Genomic DNA, 20460 nt, shown 5'->3' on the forward strand with positions numbered 1-20460 from the left:
AACAAAGTGGAAACAGGAACACTGTAATCCCAAACTTCCACTGAAGCTCCTTCTTTGTATACACCTGTGAAGCCCACCCTCACTCCCCTAGTGCTCCCAACTCAGCTGGGCTTGGTGACCCAGGTGCATGTAGATCTTCTCTTTAATCCTATCTTTGTTGTAAGACTGGCATGTCTGGATATCAGCTTGCTAAACTGCCAGATTGTTAATAAAATCAAACAACTGATGAAATCAATGTGACAGAGGGGCTGTTGGGATCATTCTGTTCAGATAGTCTTCATTTATTTTACAAACACTGTCCATGCATTCATTCACAGATTCATAGTCAGCATAAGTTCTGTCTTCTGGCTTTTTGGTGGTCTCTGCCAGCAAGGTGGTGTGAGATCTCCCACCAACCTCTCCTCACGGCAGCTGCTGCTCACCCTGTGGCACCAGGGTAGGTTTCTTCTAAGGTTGCTCTCTCTGACTTGTAGATGGCCATCTTCTCAGTGAGTCTTCCCAGGGTCTTCCCTCTGTAAGTGCGTGTGTTCTAATTTCTTCTCAGAAGAAACGACTCATAATGGATTAGGGCCCACCCTAAGGACTCCATTTAACCTTAATTACCTCTTTAAAGAACCATTCTTTACATACAGTCACATTCTAGGGTATTGGGGGATGAGGACTTCAACATATGAATTTTGGGGGCACAAAGTTCAGCTCATAACAATGGGGAAGATAATAATATCTACCCTTTAGAGTGATTTTGAAAGTTAATTGAAATAACATTTGGAAAGCCTGAAAGCAGTACCTAGCACATGGTGAGTGTGCTAAGGAACTGTGTAATATGAGGGTTATTCTACTACTGTCCAGTCACACCTCAATTGTGAGTTTGTTGAGGTTCCAAATCCAGGTATTGTATCTTTTAATTATATTATTATTTTCAATTATTTTATTTAAAAAAGTCTACCTGCCCCTAGGATAATCTTGATCTACTATAGGCACTCAGCACGTTTGTGGAACTAAAACTTTTCATGCTTTCCACATCTCTTCCAAATCACTGTCGTCTTCTCATCTGCCAGCCAACTCTGCAGCACGCACACCATTCCTTTTCCCCCAACTGGATCCTGGATTTAGTCTTCAGGCATTAAACTCGCATGCTGAGCACGAATTGAGTTTCCTTTTGCAGCCACAGCGCAATTCTTTTTTTTCCCCTAGGGAGATTTAGAAAGTTCTATTCACTTATGATTTTAACAATTGCCTCGCTTTTGACACATACCAATCTTGCATGTTAATCAATCCTTAAGATTTTTCTTTTCCAACTTGTTAGGACAATAACCAGCATAAATAATTTCCTTTCTGGAATTTAGATTTGAGTCAAAAGGGAAAGCCCCTTTTGCCCATGAATCTAATATAGTGTTTTTGAATTTATCACCCTGAAGGATAGGTTTATTTCTGACTCTGTGTTTATTTCCTACTCAATGTTTTACTTCTCAAGTTTTCAACCCTTCTATCATGTTGCAGAACAAATTCTGAAGCAACCCTGCCTGACAACAGAGAATTGACTGCAATTGCTTGAAGGGATAGAGCTTCACAACACACTTTCTAAAATGTTTTCTTATGAAGGAAAAGCTGATACAGAATTTGAGTTAAAGTAAACAAACAAACACCACCAAAAAACAGGTGTTAAAAGGATGTTTTAAACAGGCTGAGGGATTAAATCACCATAGAGATTAGTCTTAGTTTACTGAACTCTGTTTATATTCTTCTATGATCACCCATATTTTTTGTTTTGCTGCAAAATATAGGGATAATTATTTACCATTAAGTTGCCCAATTAATTTTCTTTAAGGCATGTAATATTTTCTAAAGAATTCTGAAAAAACTTGTTTCACTGAAAAAAAAAATGAGTTTTATCTTCTATATCATAACTTTATTCGCTGTGAAAAAGCCAGAATAATGAAGAGCAAAATTCGTTTTCGTGAAGGAAAACACTTTTATTTCATGGTATTTTTAAACATCATTTTGTCAACTCTCCATGGAATAAAGTTGATAACACCCCTTGAATGTATGTTTGCATGTCTTTATGGTTTTAACTAGTTAAGCTTTTGCTCTTTCTCTTTAAGCAACATTTAAAAAAATCTGCAAAGTAGATTTTTTACACTACTAGGATGCAAATTGGAATTTGGAATTGGTAGACCTGCTGATTTTTTTGCTATCTGACTATTACATTTGTTCTTTTTAACTGATTTATTAGGTGTATATTCTAGAGTTATTTTATTCTGCTGCAACAGCTATTAATGAATTCTTTGATTGTGGCTTTTTGTCACGTGCATCTTTATTGGTTCAGGGAGCCTAACCTGTTGGAAGATTATGCTGAAGAGTTTGCTTTTATATCTAGGGACATTTATCATTATCTAAGGCCAGCTGCCTGACTTCTCTTCAGTGCTCTGTTTATAGGGTTTGAACATCTATAAATGGAAACACTAGCTAACCAGAAATTATCGCTAGGGCTCTCTGATAGTGTCCTAGGCTCTCAGAACTTGGAATGTCCTGCAATATCTAACATGTAAGCAGGTCATATCATTTTCTAGACAGAATCTGAACCTCTGTGTCTCTCAGTCTTTCTCTCCACATTCTCTTTCAATATGGAACTTGAAAAGCATGAAAAAAGAAGCTTATTAGACAAGAATTTAGAGGAGAAACTGACGGTAAGACATGAGATTTAGCACACACAGATTTATAATGAAATTTATAGGGTGGTAGAGAAACTGTCACAGATAGGAAAAGTTGCACTGCCCAGCCTCTGTTTCCATGTTTTTCTGGTCAATAACTTTAAAATTAATGAGTTTCATGGGCTTTCCTGAAAACAATGTAATTAAGTTATACATAAAATGTCAGTACACAAATACTGGCAAATTTGATTTAGTTAAATGATGTGGTTTACCTTCATTTTAAAAACTGAAATCCATTTATTTTGATATCTCCTTGTGATTGCCTGGAAGATTGTTTTATTTGTGTATGTGAAGCTTAGCAAGTGTTCAAAGTCTAATTTTTCTCGGAGATACCAGGAATATGTGTCATGAAAAATAAGCATTATAGAATATTTTAATGTTTTATTAAGTTTAATTAACTTCTGGTAGGTATAAAGTTTTTTTGCCATGAAAGTTATAAAATAATTTTCCTTGATGCTAAGCAATTAAATGTCAACGATTAATAGTGGTCACTTATATTTGCTCAAATATAAAATATACTATAACTTTGAGTTGAATGTGCTGTCCATGGTTCATCTGATGAGCATAGGTAGCTAATTATGTTTGTAAATTTACTGTGGCTACTGAGTTAACATTAGAATAGGTCATAACTAATTTAGTATCAGCATAAATAAGAGGAAGTAAGATTATATGGACTATCACTATCATAAGACCAAATTCATGGGAATACATTGTTCTAGGTGTATGAAGTTGAGGTTTATGGACTATTCAAGATATTAAAAGAAGAAAAATGGAAAAAAAGAACCATACTGGGTTGAACACACCCAAAGTGTATTAGAATCTCAAGGTCTTAAAGTAGTAATATATTGGTTAAAATATAACCTTTTCTTAAAAGAATCAGGTCATCATTTTCAGTACCCACTGTGGAGCTCTGCTCTAGTTGATTGCCCAAACATGTAGTGGCCACAGAGTATTTTGCTTTTTGACTGTTTGGAAAGGCCATGTGTCCTTCTAGAGCTAATCAGGGATTTTGAATCAGAAGAGGCATGGTGGAAATTCCTGCCCACAACTACCAAACATAAGACTATGCGTTTTGTGTCAGTTAATTCATGTGTAAGATAGGGAACAGTAATAACTAATCTGAAGGCTTTGTGAAGAATAAAAACTGTACTATATATGAGATCCCTAGCCAAAGCCTATTTTTAAACTGTTTTTGGCCTGACTCACTTAAAAAGCACATGGCCAAAATTTTTAATGTAGAAAGAGAAAAGTTAAAAGACATTTAAAAGTAAAAGGAAAACCCAGATATGGTAAGCATTAAGGGTTAGTGGTCATAAAACCTTTATGGAACCAGATAGGGAGTAAGTACATACATGAATAAATAGTTGCTATGAATTAGTTGGAAACTTGACCCTGAGCTTCCTGGCAGTCTTGCAGGAAGTTTTGCAAGTAAACATAGTGGACACAGGGCAAGTGCACAAAGTGAAGACGGAGGCTTCTTCTTATTTGAAGTGATTCAATGTATTAGCATTTCACTTTCTGGAAAGTCAGACATTGTGCACGCCTGACTTTACCTTGAATACAGCTATAAATCTAGAAGTGAGCAAAAACCTTTCCTTAGAGGAAGTAGCTTTCCTCATGAACATTACTCTGTAGCAGAGGCCTAGGGCTAGCCTTGGATTGACTTCTAAAAATTGGGGGAAAATATGATGGCAGATCAGAGGCATAAGAACATTCACCTGCACTGAGAAGAGAGGCTGTTCTGGAGATGGGTAACACATGAAAGCCCAGTATCTGGGGGAATTAAGTGTACAAGCAAATGAAGCTAAGGAACGTGGCACATTTCAGATACAGGAGTTCTGATGACACCGTTATCAAGAAAAGCTTTGCTTATGCTCAGTATTTTCTATTCAAGAGTTGGAAAATCTATATCTTTGAGAGTTTCCAGTAAAAGTTATTTTAGTTGAACTTTTTGTTTGTTTATGTGAATAAATATCCAAAACTTCAATTCATCTAGCATTATGTTTCATGTTAATACCAATGTAACACAGTATGACTGGCTAGGTTGCTGAAGACAGTTGAAAAATGTATTTTTGTGGAGTTCGCTATTTTCTGAAAGTTATTCAATTTATTTATTATAAATAGTAAAGTTCATAAAAGTCTGGTTTTTAAAAGAAGAAAATATTTTTTCAATAAAATATTTAAATATGGGTACATTATAATATTGTATTATGTATTTGTTTAAAAGTGAAGCTGTATTTCTTATAAGGATCTTTATTATGAACAGTGTTATTGTATGTGTCACACACTTAATATGCATTATTAGTTTTATTTGAAAAAATTTCTAAGGTAAGATCTATAGTAAATAAGTAAAAAAGTCAACAGTCTGCAGCATTTTAAAATTCATCAGTTTATTCCACACAAAGATAAAAGAAGACAAAATAAGACAAAGACAAAAATAAAGCAAGATTCTTTGCTGCATATCTAATATAAATCTTGTCTTACCCTGACTGAGTGAATTGCTGCTTTTAAGTATTGATTTTGCCCTCACTTTGTTGCTGTTTGCTGATTAAAATATTGCTAGGTACTTACCATTTGAAGGTGCCTCTTTTACATCTATTAATCAATACATAATCAGAAATAAAGGAACGGTATTAAAATACTTCAAAATTTCTTAAATCTACCAATGCCAAGTGAAATTTCTCATAATTTGGTTGATATTATTCCAATATTTCAAACATGAGAGGAAAAATCAATTAACATAGGCTTAGAAGGACATTTTCACCCCTCTGAAAACCATCTATTAAGCCATGTGGAATATCTTAGTCATTGATTCTGCTAAATCAGATTAAACTAAAGCTATTCTTCTGGGAAATAGTAGGGAGGTGTAAAAAGGGAGGAAACGATTTTCTAACAATACGTTTCAGTTTGGTTAGTTCCACCATAATTGCTGTTGAGGCTGAATGGATCCTTTGTTTTTCCTGTCACATATTTTCCAAACTCTGTTCCTGGGAACTCTGATTTTCCAAGCTCTTCATAAAAAGTGGTTCTGGTTTGTGCTCAAGAATATTCAGAAAACAATGAGCAGGGAATGCATTATACAGTAAATTTCCCCTTTGAGATTCGTATTTGTATTTTAACATGTTAAAGACTGTGAGGCACTCTGGAGGTTAATCTAACGGTTTCTAAACTCACCTACCAATGTAATACATTTTAATGTGAGTGCAATAACAGTGAATATTCTGAAGAACTAGCAGTGTTCTCTGCAACACACTCTAGGAAATGTTGTATTAGCATATTAATTTGTAGTCTGATTCTATGAGTTGCATTTTTGGAATAATGATAGACAAAGCAATACATTCAAACTGGGTATGTTTATATTTATAACATGAAGTTACTTCTGGAATAGTTTAAGAAATAGGTACTAGTTTCTATGTATTATGTTTAATAAATAAGTAAAACTAAGACAACAAATCTTGACTATTTTCTAAACTTCTTTTAGACTATAAATGCATCAACAAAGAATTTTACTTATATTTACCTTTAACTGAAATTTCATAATAAAAAGGAAAAAAATCATATATTAATATAGTAAAAATGATCATATACCTCCAGGCATTCTGATGTAATGATGGTTTCTTTCTCTAAGAGATTATAAAAACAAACAGATCTCATGCATAAATTTAATAATTTCTATTGCATTAATGTAATATGTCTCGAGACAATTTTATCTTCTCAAATAATGAATGTTCAATAATATTACAAAAATAATAAGAGTATATGATTCAACTTATTTTATATTGAAACTTGGTACAATTAAATCAAAACAGTAGTCAATATCTGAATGTCATAAATATTGCTTCCTTGAGTAAAAAAGCAACTCTTTGAGACTGAGAAAAAAAATAGGTCAACTGACAATTAGGTTTTTTTTTTTTTTAAACAGGATGTATCTAATATAAGGAGCTGAAAACTTACATTTTAAATAATTTTACTTTCTATATTTAAAATTTGATTTCTTTTGAATTTGAGGGTAAAAGACTTACCAAATGATATGTAAATTTACTTATGATCTCATAATAAAACATTCTTCTTGATTTCAGAAAAAAGGATTCCTACCACTTATTTATTTTTTATTTTATTTATTTATTTATTTATTTATTTATTTATTTATTTATTTATTTATTTGCTTTTGAGACTGAGTTTTGCCCTTGTTGCTCAGGCTGGAGCGCAATGGCAAGATCTCGGCTCACTGCAACCTCCACCTCCCGGGTTCAAGTGATTGTCCTGCCTCAGCTTCCCGAGTAGCTGGGCCTACAGGCGAGCACCATCACGCCCGCTAACTTTTGTATTTTTAGTAGAGACGGGGTTTCGCCATGTTAGCCAGGCTGGTCTTGAGTTCCTGACCTCAGGTGATTCTCCTGCCTTGGCCTCACAGGTGTGAGCCGCAGTGCCCGGCCCATACCACTTATTTTTAAATACAGCAAAAAAGAAAAGAAATAAAACTGTTGTTAAAATGTAAAACTACAAAGAACTATACATTTCAGAAATCTGTGATAATTCAGCGGAGGATAGCTCTTTAAAAAAGGCTACTTGATTGATTGATTGAGTCAGAGTTTCGCTCTTGTTGCCCAGGCTGGAGTGCAATGGCGGGATCTCTGCTCACTGCAACCTCCGCCTCCTGGGTTCAAGCGATTCTGCTGCCTCGGCCTCCAGAGTAGCAGGGATTACAGGCATGAGCCACCGTGCCAAGCTAATTTGTATTTTTAGTAGAGTTGGGGTTTCACTATGTTGTTCAGGCTGATTTCAAACTCCTTACTTCAGGCAATCTGCCCACCTCGGCATCTCAAAGTGCTGGGATGCCAGGCGTGAGCCACCTTGCCCAGCCAAAATTATTTATTAATTCATAGCTTCATTAATACACATAAAATTAGTTACTTTCTAAGAAGAAATCTATTAACAAACAAAAAAACAGGAGACTAGTGCTTGGTTATAATTCCTGATATCATTATCTGATGACAGGTTTGAGTGGTGTTGGTGAGCATCTTCAGAGATGCAACCTAGTGCCTATTAGGTGGCAATGTACCCAGAAAAATACAAAGAAGACTTTTAAATCAGTATACATTCCTGGACACTTATTTTGAATAAGACAGAGTACTAAGGGCTACAGTGGTACATTATGGTGTAATGACCGTAGGTTTTAGCAGCTCAGAAATATTCTAAGTGTACAAACCATTGACACCCCAATCTCTCACATAGCCCTGTGGTAGCAAGTCTATAATTATTTCTCAGAATGTCTTAATGATGGGAATGATTGTAAAGCATTTTATACTGTAACTTTCTTTGTTTTGTTTTGAGACGGAGTCTTGCTCTGTCGCCCAGGCTGGAGTGCAGTGGCACAATCTCGAATTACTGCAAAACCTCCGCCTCCCGGGTTCAAGCGATTTTCCTGCCTCAGCCTCCCAAGTAGCTGGGATTACAGACACATGCCACCAGGCCCAGCTAATTTTTGTATTTTTGTTAGAGACGGGGTTTCACCATGTTGACCAGGCTAGTTTGGAACTCCTGAACTCAGGCAATTCGCCTGCCTTGGCCTCCCCAAGTGCTAGGATTATAGGCTTGAGCCATGGCACCTGGCCTGTAACATGTTTTATTCTGTCATAATATCTACTTTTATATTTATCTCTCTTTCTAATTGTGTCTAACTAGAGTCATTGTTAACAGGCACTCACTCAGAAGGCCCTGACATACCTGAAAACAAGTCATCTATTCAGAAACATAGTTTCTGATGTGTTATCTAGGTATTACTTTCAGTATGGCATGAATGTTGCTTCTGACCTATATGTTATTCCTTACAAGGCAACTTCATATAATAAAGTAAGTATAAATGTTAATTACATTTAATACATAGTAAATCTCTGGGGGTAAGGTACTGGATGTATGTATCTTTATACCATAATTGATTGCATCAGTTTTTAATAAACTAATTTTGGTGATGACCTAAATGAAGGAAAGAAAGATAAAAACATGCAAACAATAATCTTTTATTTTTTTAGCCTTTCATTATTTATTTTGGAAACCTCCTTCCATTTCTCTGCTACTCATAGAGTCCACCAATGACTCTTGCTGTGTTCTGGATTCAACTGATAAAGTTGCCTTGAATGTCCATTTTGTCTGAGTGATACTTTTGATGATAGAGCATATGAGTTGTTTTGTCCCCATACCTTAACCCCTTATGCTATCAGTTCATGTTTGATTTTATGGATGACATCATCATAGGCCATGGTAGGCACTTCAGCATCTTTAAGGATGCAGCTTCCCTCCCTAACATATTTGTGTTGCCTACTGTGCATCCTATGCCTCCACTTGGCACATTGCCCATGATGGCCCATTCATCATTGGTATATTTTAAATTTATTATCCACTTTTCTCCAGAGATGGCATCCAGAGTTGACATCTAAAATACCCTGTGGAAATAATTATTGTCATTAAACAGATGGGTGGTAGAGGCCAAAATTTCATGTTAAGTTTCTCAGTAAGCATCCCTTAACTGGAAGGGAATTCAGGACCAGGATACTCCGAGTTTCTGAACACTGTGTTGCTCCTGAATTTTTAGAAAAATTAATTAATTTTTTTCTTTCTTAGGGAGGTAAGAAATTTCTGAGATGTCAATAAGGGTATTATAGGATTGATCTCTCTGCACCAGATATTAGAGATTTGATGATAAAGATAATGTTCTCCAAAAAACTGAGACAACCCTCGACTATTAGAAGTAATTAAAAAATTCCGATCTTACCCCAGGTGAAGTATAGTTGTAAATAGTAACCGCAAATTCTGATTACTTGGCAGACCAAAGTGAAAAACTAAACAGCTGAAAAACTTAAATCTCCTTTGCATAAGAAATAATTCTGCCTTCTCCTTTGAGACAATAACAAATAAAAATTTAAAAATTCCAGAAGAATCTATAGTATAAAATTTAAAGAACAGGAGAGGAGAGGAAATATGCTGACAGTGGTGGATGATGAGGATCATTGGGAATTTGCTAGGCAGTGAGAATTAAAGACTGAATGTGCATAATGGCAGAATGAGGAGAGATGGGAAAATAAAAAAGGGGGTTTGTACAGGTGTTTAATTGACATACCTGTGAAACTCTAAATGAAGAATCCGTGTCTTCTCTCTCTCTCTCTCTCTCTCACTGTGTGTGTGTGTGTGTGTGTCTGTGTGTGTGTTGATGGTGACAAGGATTCTTATTCAAAAGAGGTTTTCTATCTCTCCCTGAGTGTCAACTAGTATGGCGAGGAGCATGTTTGATCTGATTCCAAGAGACTGGTATTACAGTTAAAGTTGTGCTCATGTGGCCTTTGACATATCACTTAATCTTTGTCTTCTTTATCTACAAAGTGAAAGGTTCGATTGGATTTGAAAAGATTGCTATGCTCTTCAGCATTTTATACATCTGTCAAAAGTGCTGTCTGGCTGTGGATTTACTAAATTCTTTCCATACCAAATGATGCCTATTTATTCAAACATTAGGAATCTTGAAATAGCTTCTATTTTTATATTATCACTGATCAAATGTAAAACAGAAGTCCTTGTTATTAGATGAAACCTTCCCCTTAGAATAGAAAGTTCACAGTTCAGTACTCAAGAATTAAATTACATATTTATCTATATTTTCACTGAGGAATAACAAAGATTCAGGAATTGGATCATGGGTAAATATTGTGGAATAGATGAAAAAAGTAACATGTAAGTGCTTTAATGTTTATATTGAAACATCCAAAATAAAGCATTTTATTTTCTCACACTTAACTAAAATGAAGTGGATGCTGTGTTTCCATTTGGAATAAAAATTAATACACACACAGATATATATAAAATCTCTGTGTTAAATATTATTTTGAAAATGGTTTCTTTAGCTCTTATTCATTCTCTTTTTGTCATTCTTACCACTTCCTGCGACGTACCTGACACAGATATCTTAGTCCCTTTGCAACCTTAATTTTAGCCCCTCTGCATCACTGGGGGTTAAGGAAAAAGTGGACTCACAAGTATTGCCAAAGTCTAGCCACCATTTTCATTTTCTTTCTTACATTAAGAAAAATGAGGGCTGAATCTGTTGGAACCCGGGGAGGGGAGCTGAGAGTTGAGAAGTGAAACTGATTAAGGATCCAGATTTCTACTTTATGGTTCAAATCGAGTTCTAGAAGCCATCCAGTCCTTTGAAACCCACTGCTAATTAAAGCAGTGTCTGCTGATAATGTAAGTCTGACACTCACTGTTTGAATGGATCTTTTGATAGAGCTTTGTGTGATGGTGAATAACAGAAGGGAGATAGACGGATTGCAGGCTTTAACCGAGCTGTGCTTTCACAGTGACATTTATAGCTTACTGTATGTGCAGCGAAATATTTTCTAGGTTCTCATTGTGAGAATTACAATTATATATCTAGTTGTTCTGTCCCAAGTACGACTCCCCTAAGGGAATGACAAATAGACTGTGATATTAGTGATGGAATTACATTAGAGAGTCATCTGCTTTATTTTGCTACACGACCTTCATGAAAATAAGGAGATGGTTTTAAAAAAAATGGTTAGAGGATGTTTGTAGTTCAATTGCTGGTCTTTTGTGATTATTTATAACCTAAAATTTCACAAGGATCTTTTTATTAATTTTCTTCTCTGTTAATGGGTATTTTCTTGCATGGGTAGCTTCTGGGAAGACGTGCCCCCCAGCTTGTTCTTCAAAATAGGCCTAGTATCCTTATAGCTGTCACAGCATAGCAATTCAGAGACCACCTCGTGATTTTAAATACTAACTTGATGACATTCGTCTTAGGAGCAGAGGAGAGAGCCCGTAGGATTGCTTTCCTGAACCTGTTTTAATTTCTCTGGGGATATCATGTCTTAGTGGGAGACCAAAGGAAGAAAATGTTAGCGTGAATTAATACGATTGTCACAGAGAGTGGGGCATTAATTTAGAATGTGAAGGAAATATACAGGAAATGGAACCTTTTTTTCATCCCTATTTTGCTTTTCCACTTCAACTCAGCTTTCAGTCTTGGAACTCTAGCACGCTTTGTTGTGCCACTTGCTTCTGCTTATTCATTCATTCAGCCCAGGTGTCCTCCGCCTGCAGCTTGCAGACCTCCTGCATGTTGGTCCTTTGCGTGGGGTGGGGAAGGAGGAGCTCGTCTTAGAGACCTTCAAGGTATCCCCTTCTTTTCAGCCCTGCTTTACAGTCGTGCCTTTGTGGAATTTTCTTCCTTGACTGGCACCCTCCAGGGTTTGCAAAGGCATTTATACTCGGGTCTCTTCTTGGCAGTTCCTTTTCATCTGGCAGTCTACCTCCATCTCCTTTTCATCTTCCAGAAATTTACAATGTGCTTTCTTATACTGATTTTTCTCTATGCCAGATCTCTTATTTTTTTTGGGTTTATTGTTCAAAATTCCTTCACTTTCATTTTAATAGTGTTCAGAGAAGAATATGAAATAAACACCTGTGTTCCATTAGTGATCTTGACCCAGACGCCCCTCAATTTATTTTTAAAAGCTTGCTCTCAATGCTGTATTTGTGTTGGAAAATATTTTCAGTAAATGATGGGTGCTGTGGAACCTCGTTATTCTTTATTGAGAGATGCTGCGGTCTGGATGTGTCCTCCAGCATTCAGATGCTGAAACTTAATCATCAACTGATAGTATTAGCAGGTGGGGCTTTTAAGAGGCAATGAAGCCGTGAGGTCGAGTGCTAGTAGATGAGAGTAGTACCCTTATAAAAGGGCTTTCGGGAATGAGTTCATTCTCTTCGGCTCTTCTGCCATGTGAGGACACAGTGTTCCTCCCTTTTTTGCCTTCTGTCCCTTCCACTGTGTGAGGATGTCTAGGAGACACCATCTATGAGAAATGAGCCTTTACCGGACACAGAACCTGCTGGCACCCTGATCTTGGACTTTCCGGTATATATTTCGGTTCTTTATAAATTATCCAGTCTCAGATATTTTGTTATAGCAGCAAAAATCAACCAAGACTAAAGGTAATTTAACTATGTGAAACCATTGCATAAGATGTTATTTGACGTGCCAGAAATTCTGATCATATAACTAAAATTACGTCATTTTTTAAGTTTGAAAATTTCAGTTTGAATTACAGGTTATAATCTTTACTCCTTTTCTTAGCACAAGAAAATCATTTACCATAGTGATTTTGGTGGTTAAATGCTGGGACGCTGGGGTAAGAATCAAATCTGGGCTCTATTTGCTTAACTTAAATGAGCCACCGTTTTCTCATTTGTAAAATGGGCTATGACTTGCCGCACAGAGCTGTCAGATGGACTAAAAATGTGGAAATATTTGAAAAGCACTTCACATAGTAAAAACTCAGTAAGTGATATGGTAGTCATTAGAAAAACGAGAATCACAGTGGTATACAAGTTACTTCTTGTGTCTGGAGAAACCCTGGAATTGTGATTGGGGATTGTTTTCTTCAGGACAAAACCAGATAGGATTTCAAACAGCTGTCAGACAAGAGACAATGCTTACTTTCCCACTAAGAAGTATGCCATGAAAAGGTTTATTAATTTTTAACTGTATTTTTGTACTGTGAAGTTACAAAGCTTCAAAAACAAGAATTTTTAAAAATTATTTTGTAGCGACAGGGGTTTTGTTATATTGCCCAGGCTGGTCTTGAACTCCTGGGATCAAGTGAGCCACCTGCCTCGGCCTCCCAAAGTGATGGGATTATAGGCATGAGCCACTGTGCCTGGCCTCAAAAACAAGAATGTTTAAAATATCGTTCCTATTCTGAAACATGTTATGGCCTAATCTCAGTGGAGTATAATTATATTACATGAATACAAGTATTACATAGAGATAAAAATAAATGCTAAATTGTGAGGAACAAATAATTAGGACCATACCTAATATGTGCTTCATAAAGTTAATTTAAAAACCCTAAAGCTGCTAGATTTGTCAAAGTGAGATATTTGTAGATGGAGAATATAGTTAACAAGAAGGAGGGTTAGGGAAGGGATCCTGGTACATGCATGTGTGCACAAAATGTTAAAGAGAACATAAGTACGCAGTTGACAGCACAATCTGATTCACATAAATTTTAAACCCAGCAACAATTTTTTTTCTATTATGGGTATCATACTATATGCTTCTTACCTTCATCCGACATTTTTCTTCCTTGCATGTAAGATATTTTCCTAGGAAAGAAACACTTCCAATAGTTATTTAATTTTTTTCCTTAAGAAATTTTTTAAAAAATATGCAGTCTCATCTGTAAATTGGTATCATTTTTCTGGAGTATAATATGTATTGAGATCATAATTATTTACATACCTACTGGACAGATAATTTTACTCCGGACATTTATATGAAGCTAAGAAATATAGAAATATTTAGTTTAATGATGTTTGTTGCAATATTGTTTATAGAAGTAAAAATAGTGGACACAGTAGGGGAATTAGTTACTAATCTATGATAACATAATATAGGGAAATGTAAAGGCCTTGCTATAGTGAACAGTATCTTCCTTTTTCTACGAAAGGACAGATGTTTTGCAGAGTGGGATTTTTTTTATAGAGCCTGCATGTTGGCAGAACATTGAAATGCCAATCAGTGAATATATTTGCATGGCTCTTCTCTATTAGTCAAACCCTAGAATCTTAACAACCCAAATAAAGGCAACAATATTATGGGTTAAATTTTATTTTTCAGTCTCACAACCATTTCAAATAGCTCAGAGTAATTTTTTTTGTAAAAAATTGTACTGTGACCTCACATTTTTATGGATCTTGCTGACTTGATGAGATTGTGTTAGAGAGGAATGCAAGGCCATCTGATTTTGGTGCTTTATTCCTTATCCAAGAGCAGATTTATGTAAGCCTTGAGTACTTACATCCTTCTGCCTGTACCATCTTGGCTACCAGCAGGCTGCAAGCTCCTCAAGTTTAGGAACTCTATGTTCCTGGCACCCTGTAAGCCTGATACATGGAAAGTAGTACTCGAACCTTGTTGGAACTGCCTAGGATGGGTTTTACATGCCTGAGTGTGTGTGTGCACACGTGTGCACATGCACTTTATATGATTTATGACAGGGATTCCAAGCTAAGTCTAAATTAAATTCACCTTAAGATTCAGTCACATCTGGAGAGCTGGTAGTTTGGCACTTTCACAGACCATTTTCAAGAGACAATGAAGAGCCTTCAAGAAGGGAGTGGTCCTGAGGGAATAGACAGATGAGATAGTTTTTGTTCATGAAAAATGACAGACCCTGAGTATGGCAGACTGCCTCCACCTTCTGATTGACCACCAACTCCACCTCATCAGACATTCTGAGTAAAAATTGAGGCATTTTCCATGAAATCTTTGTATGATATGCAGAGTAATAAATGCCGACATGCTTGTTGCTGGCAGCTTATCCGCCTATAGTGGGGCCATCAGTAGGATGCTATGGCTTTGGTGGCAGAATTGCAGATTTTGGCATTGAAATAGCATCACTAGAGTGTGACAGGAGGAGAATGGCAGTCTCCTGTCACTTAGCCAATGTGCTAGTTCACAGAGCAATGACAGAATTTTGGAGACTGTAGAACTTTCTGAGAGTAGGTGAAAGTAGAACTGGAGAGTTCTATTTTTTTTCGTACTACATTTGATGATTAATTTGGCCTTATTTTTTGCCTCAAGAATAACCCAGTACTACCCAAGAAGAGGTTATATTTACTGTTCCCTTGTGAAAATTAAGTAATATAAAAATGGTTTTTAATATCCATTAGATATTTTCAGATATTGTGAAATTCTTTACACTGACAGTTACAATTAGAGAGATGCTTATGAAATCAATAAAAATTGGGTTATCCTTTGAAGATTCTCATGTTTATTTTGGAGGAATTAATATTTTGCTTACATTTTTCTTCTTTTCTTCTACCAAAATCCTATGCTTAGGGATAGTTTTGCCTCCACCACACTCTGCAGTAACAATCATACAGAATATGGATGAGGTAGAACAGAGGACTTCTGAATATCTAGAACTTTTGTGCATTTGGTTTGGGTTTGTTTTGATAACACTCAAGAAGTAAAAGGGATTTTTTTTTTTTTTTTTTTTAGACAGAGTCTCACCTGTCACCCAGGGTGGAGTGCAGTGGTGCAGTTTTGGCTTACTGCAACTCCTGTCTCTCAGGTTTAAAAGATCCTCCTGCCTCAGCCTCCCGAGTAGCTGGGACTACGGGTGTGCACCACACTGCCAGCTAATTTTTGTATTTTTAGTAGAGACAAGGTTTTGTCATGTTGACCAGGCTGGTCTTCGACTCCAGGCCTCAAGTGATCTGCCAGCCTTGGCCTCTCAAAGAGGAATCATTTTTTGGTTTCCCATGTGTTTAAAGTTCTAGGTACAATTTTAAATTAGTATCTATCAATAATTGTGAGAAGAATTAAGCTCCCTGTCATTCTGAAAAGAAGCATGCTGACATTTTGCTTATTTCTCAGATTGTATTGATGTTTTACCACTAATAATAAGACAACTATTGATGTTTTGATCCAGTAACCTAAATATTTTAGAACATTACTTTTACAAAACATGTTTAATTAAATTTTTAATGTAACATCAGAATTGAAAACCAAATCCCTGTTGATTGATAGTTTAAGATAAGTGGAGCAATTTTGCCTGATGAGAGTGATGATATAGATAATAGGCAGAACACGTTTCATGTTCTAAGAAGCAGGTAAAGCACTTCGTTTGCGATCATCACCACAAATCTCGGCGGTAGATGCTATTTTCCCATTTTGCAGTGGAGAAGCTAAGTCTTAAGTCAGTGGTTCAGAACACATAGCGAGCCAGTGGAAGAGTTGACCTCGGGACAGCCTGAGTTCAGATCTGCTCTCCTAACCCTCATCTATGTCCTTCTCATGATAGGCCCAGAACCTCAGCTCCCCATCACCCCTTTATGATGACTTCCTATTCCTCTCAAAGGAAACACATGCTTTGTGTTTACATCAATGTGTAATAAACAAATAAGCAAAGCCAACATTTACTTCATGAGGCCTTTTTTATTCTTCATTCTGGAAAAATTGGACTAATGTTTAGCCATCATGGAATGAAATAAAATCTTACTACTATAGACTTTAAGTAATAGTACTTTAATATTCTTCGAAATGTACTTAACATCTTGTTAAGTAACGTCACTTAAATTTCTCTTTAAATAGGGAAATATATTTGGATTACATGTCAAAATGTCACTAGAAATGTAATTAGATGGGCGATAACTTTTATATCACATATGAAAACTGTCTTGCCAAAATGTTGACTACTTTTGGCAAGGTTTGGGGACCTACTTTATTGGTTAACTATTACTGTCTGGTCTTGGATGCAAATGAAAAACCGAAAAGAGGATATTTAACATAATTTCTTTTCAATTAATGTTAAATCTTTCAGATTTCTATGTTAGTGTGTAAACCCAGAGTATATGAAACCCCTGTTAATCACTAATCCTTTCTTCATCTATATTCATCAACAATGTAATCAGCAAGTATTATTTCACTAACATTAAAAAAATGAAATTTTGCAGTATAGTCATGTGCTGTATGATGATGTTTTGGTCAGTGATGAACTGCATATATGGTGCTCCTATAAGATTATAATGTAGCGAAAAAATTCCTGTCACCTAGTGACCTCTTAATGATGCTGCTTCTCCTGTGTAGGCCAAGGCTACCGTGTGTGTTTTTTACTTAGTTTATAATAAAAACATTTAAAGAGTTAAAAATAGAAAAAAGCTTACAGACTAAGGACATGAAGAAAATATTTTTTATATAGCTGTACAATGTATCTGTGTTTTCAGCTAAGTATTATTACAAAAGTTAAAAAGTTAAAAAATTTAAAAAGTTCATAAAATTAAAAAAAATTAAAGTAAGCTAAGATTTATTATTGAAGAAAGAAAAATTTTGATGTATTTAGTGTAGCTTAAGTGCACAGTGTTTCTAAAATCTACAGTAGTGTAAGTAATGTCCTAGGCCTTCATCTTCATTCTCCACTCATTCACTGACCCATTCAGAGCAACTTCCAGTCCTATAAGCTCTATGCGTGGTAAGTGCCCTATACAGGTATGCCATTTTTGTCTTTTATGCTATATTTTTGCTGTACCTCTTCTATGTTTATATATACAAATATATACTATTCTGTTACAATGGCTATAGCATTTAGTACAGTCACATGTTTTACAGGTTTGTAGTTTAGGAGCAATAGGCTATACCATATACCCCAGATATAACTGTATGTTATAACCTACTGCAGTTACAGTAGATTATAACTTCTAGGTTTGTGTAAGTACCCTCCATGATGTTTACCTAATGACAAAATTTGCTGAGTACTCATTTCTTAGAATGAATCTCTGTTATTAAGTGATGCATGACTGTATACAAACTTTTGAGGCTGGCTTTTTTGGACTCGACATCACTTCATTGAAGTGAGTCTAAGTTGTGAGGATCCATATTTCTTTTTGTTTCTGAGTATTATTTCATGGTATAGCTATATCACAGTTTTTTAAATAATTTGTTCAATGAGGAACATTTGGGTGGTTTCCAATGTTTAGCTACTATAAGTAAAACTGCTGCAAATATTTGTGTATATATTTCTGTGTAAAAACAGGTTTTCATTCTCTGGGAAAAATGCTAAAAGTGCAACTGCTGAGACATATGGTGAAGTCCATTTTTTAGTTTTAAAGGGAATTACCAAATTATTTTTCAGAGTAGCTGTATGATTTTACATTCCTATCAGCAATGTATGAGTATCACAGTTTCTCTGTGTCCTCACCAGCATTTGGTATTATTATTTTTTGTGTTAGCTGATTAATAGGTGTGTGGTGGTATCTTATCATGGTTTTAATTTACATTTCCTTGATTGTTAAGGGTGTTGAACATCTTTCATGTACTTATTTGCCATCTGTATATCTATTTTGGTGAAGTGTCTTTTCAGATCTTTTGCCTACTTTTTAATTGGGGTTTTTGTGTTCTTCTTGTTTAGTTTTGAAAGTTTTTAAAAAAATATTCTAGATTCATGTTGTTTGTTGGATATGTGGTTTGCAAATATTTTCTATCAGGTCATATCTTGTCTTTCATCCTCTTAACAGAATATTTTGCAGAGCAAAGATTTTAATTTTACCAATTTACCAATTTTTTTTCTTTTATGGATCATGCTTTTGGTATCAAGCATAAGAACTCTTCTCTTAGTTCTAGGTCTTGAAGATATTCTCTTAATCTTTAAAGCTTTATTGCTTGTCACTATATGTTTAAGTCTATGATCCAGAATCCTCATCTATGAAATGAAGATAATAATACTACCTATGTCAAAGGGTTACTCTAAGAAATAACATAGGAAAAGTCTTGACAGTTTATTTTCCTGTAATTCTAGTTAGTCACCAGTGTTTTAATGGGAAAAACATTGGGTTAATGGACTTGTATTTGTAGAGTAATCTAAATTGCTGTTCTAAGTTTTCCCAAATATATTGACGATTTAGCAAAAAACTTCTGTTTCACACAATAGCTCTGAAATGGCTATTCCTGAAAAGATCAGCAATAATGAGTGTCAATGAGAATACAAATAGAACAGCGATAAGTGTTGGAGAGAATGTGGCAGAAGGGAACTCTTGTACACTTCTGGTGGGAATATAAATTGGTACAATCAGTATGGAAACAGGCCAGCTGCGGTGGCTCAAGCCTGTAATCCCAGCACTTTGGGAGGCCGAGGCGGGTGGATCACGAGGTAAAGAGATCGAGACCATCCTGGTCAACATGGTGAAACCCCGTCTCTACTAAAAAAATAAAAAAATTAGCTGGGCATGGTGGCGCGTGCCTGTAATCCCAGCTACTCAGGAGGCTGAGGCAGGAGAATTGCCTGAACCCAGGAGGCGGAGGTTGCGGTGAGCCGAGATTGCGCCATTGCACTCCAGCCTGGGTAACAAAAGCGAAACTCCGTCTCAAAAAAAAAAAGAAAAAAAAAAAAAAAAAAAGAAAACAATATGGAGGTTCTGCAAAAAATTAAAAATAGAATTATTATATAACCCAGCAATCGCACTTCTGGGTATATATCCAAAGGAAATGAAATCAGTAGGTCAAAGAGATGTCTGTACTCCATGCTCACAATAGCTAATATATGGAAGGTTCCAGGCTAGTTGTGGTACAGGGAATGAGAGAAGTGGGGTCTCTGATATGTTCTACTGAGTACGAAGTGGAAATTAATATTTCATTACTGGGGTGTCGGGATTTGGGTAGAAACACATATACCTTCTTGGGAACTTGTGGACAATGCCAGAACTTACATATATTCTTGCAGTTTCAACCTTTGAGAGTCACAGAAATACAGTAGATGTTGATGGTATTTATTAATCTTGTCCTTGGTCCACACATGGGACTATGACTAGTCAGAGTTTGGGCAGTCAGAAGGGGTCTCTAATCATTTGTATTACTTTTTTCCGTGTCATGTGCTGCTTTTGTCTTCTTTGGTGGATACTTCTGTGTAAATTTTGTGAAGGATTGGTGACAATCCTCACAGTGTCTCTACAATCCTAAGAAGCCAGGGGTACATCATACGGCTGTAGCTCTGCATGCATCGATTCATATATCTGGCATCTGAACTCTTGCTAATCTTCTGTGGTTTTCCTGAACTAACTCTGTAGTCCAGCACAATTAAATGGGTCCATATATGGGATTGCTTCTCAAAGGATATTCACAAAACACCAAAATTGAGTAGATGCTTGTGTGTGTGTGTGTGTGTGTGTGTGTGTG

General features: G+C 35.9%; 1 protein-coding gene across 34 annotated transcripts in view; it reads left to right on the top strand.

Moving 5' to 3' along the window:
- The first annotated feature begins 2514 nt into the window (after positions 1–2514).
- MLIP (muscular LMNA interacting protein) overlaps positions 2515–20460 on the top strand; it is a 283089-nt gene continuing 265143 nt past the window's right edge. For all 34 annotated transcript variants that reach the window (XR_013534304.1, XR_013534303.1, XM_078369389.1 and 31 more), the window contains exon 1: positions 2515–2687. Coding sequence is in view for 19 of the 34 variants with exons in the window: in XM_078369388.1 (XP_078225514.1) it covers positions 2625–2687 (63 nt within the window). In the remaining 15 variants the exon portion in view is untranslated. The remainder of the gene's footprint in view (positions 2688–20460) is intronic.

This window comes from Callithrix jacchus, chromosome 4 (assembly GCF_049354715.1).
Source record: "Callithrix jacchus isolate 240 chromosome 4, calJac240_pri, whole genome shotgun sequence".
Classification (NCBI taxonomy): Eukaryota; Metazoa; Chordata; class Mammalia; order Primates; family Cebidae; genus Callithrix; species Callithrix jacchus.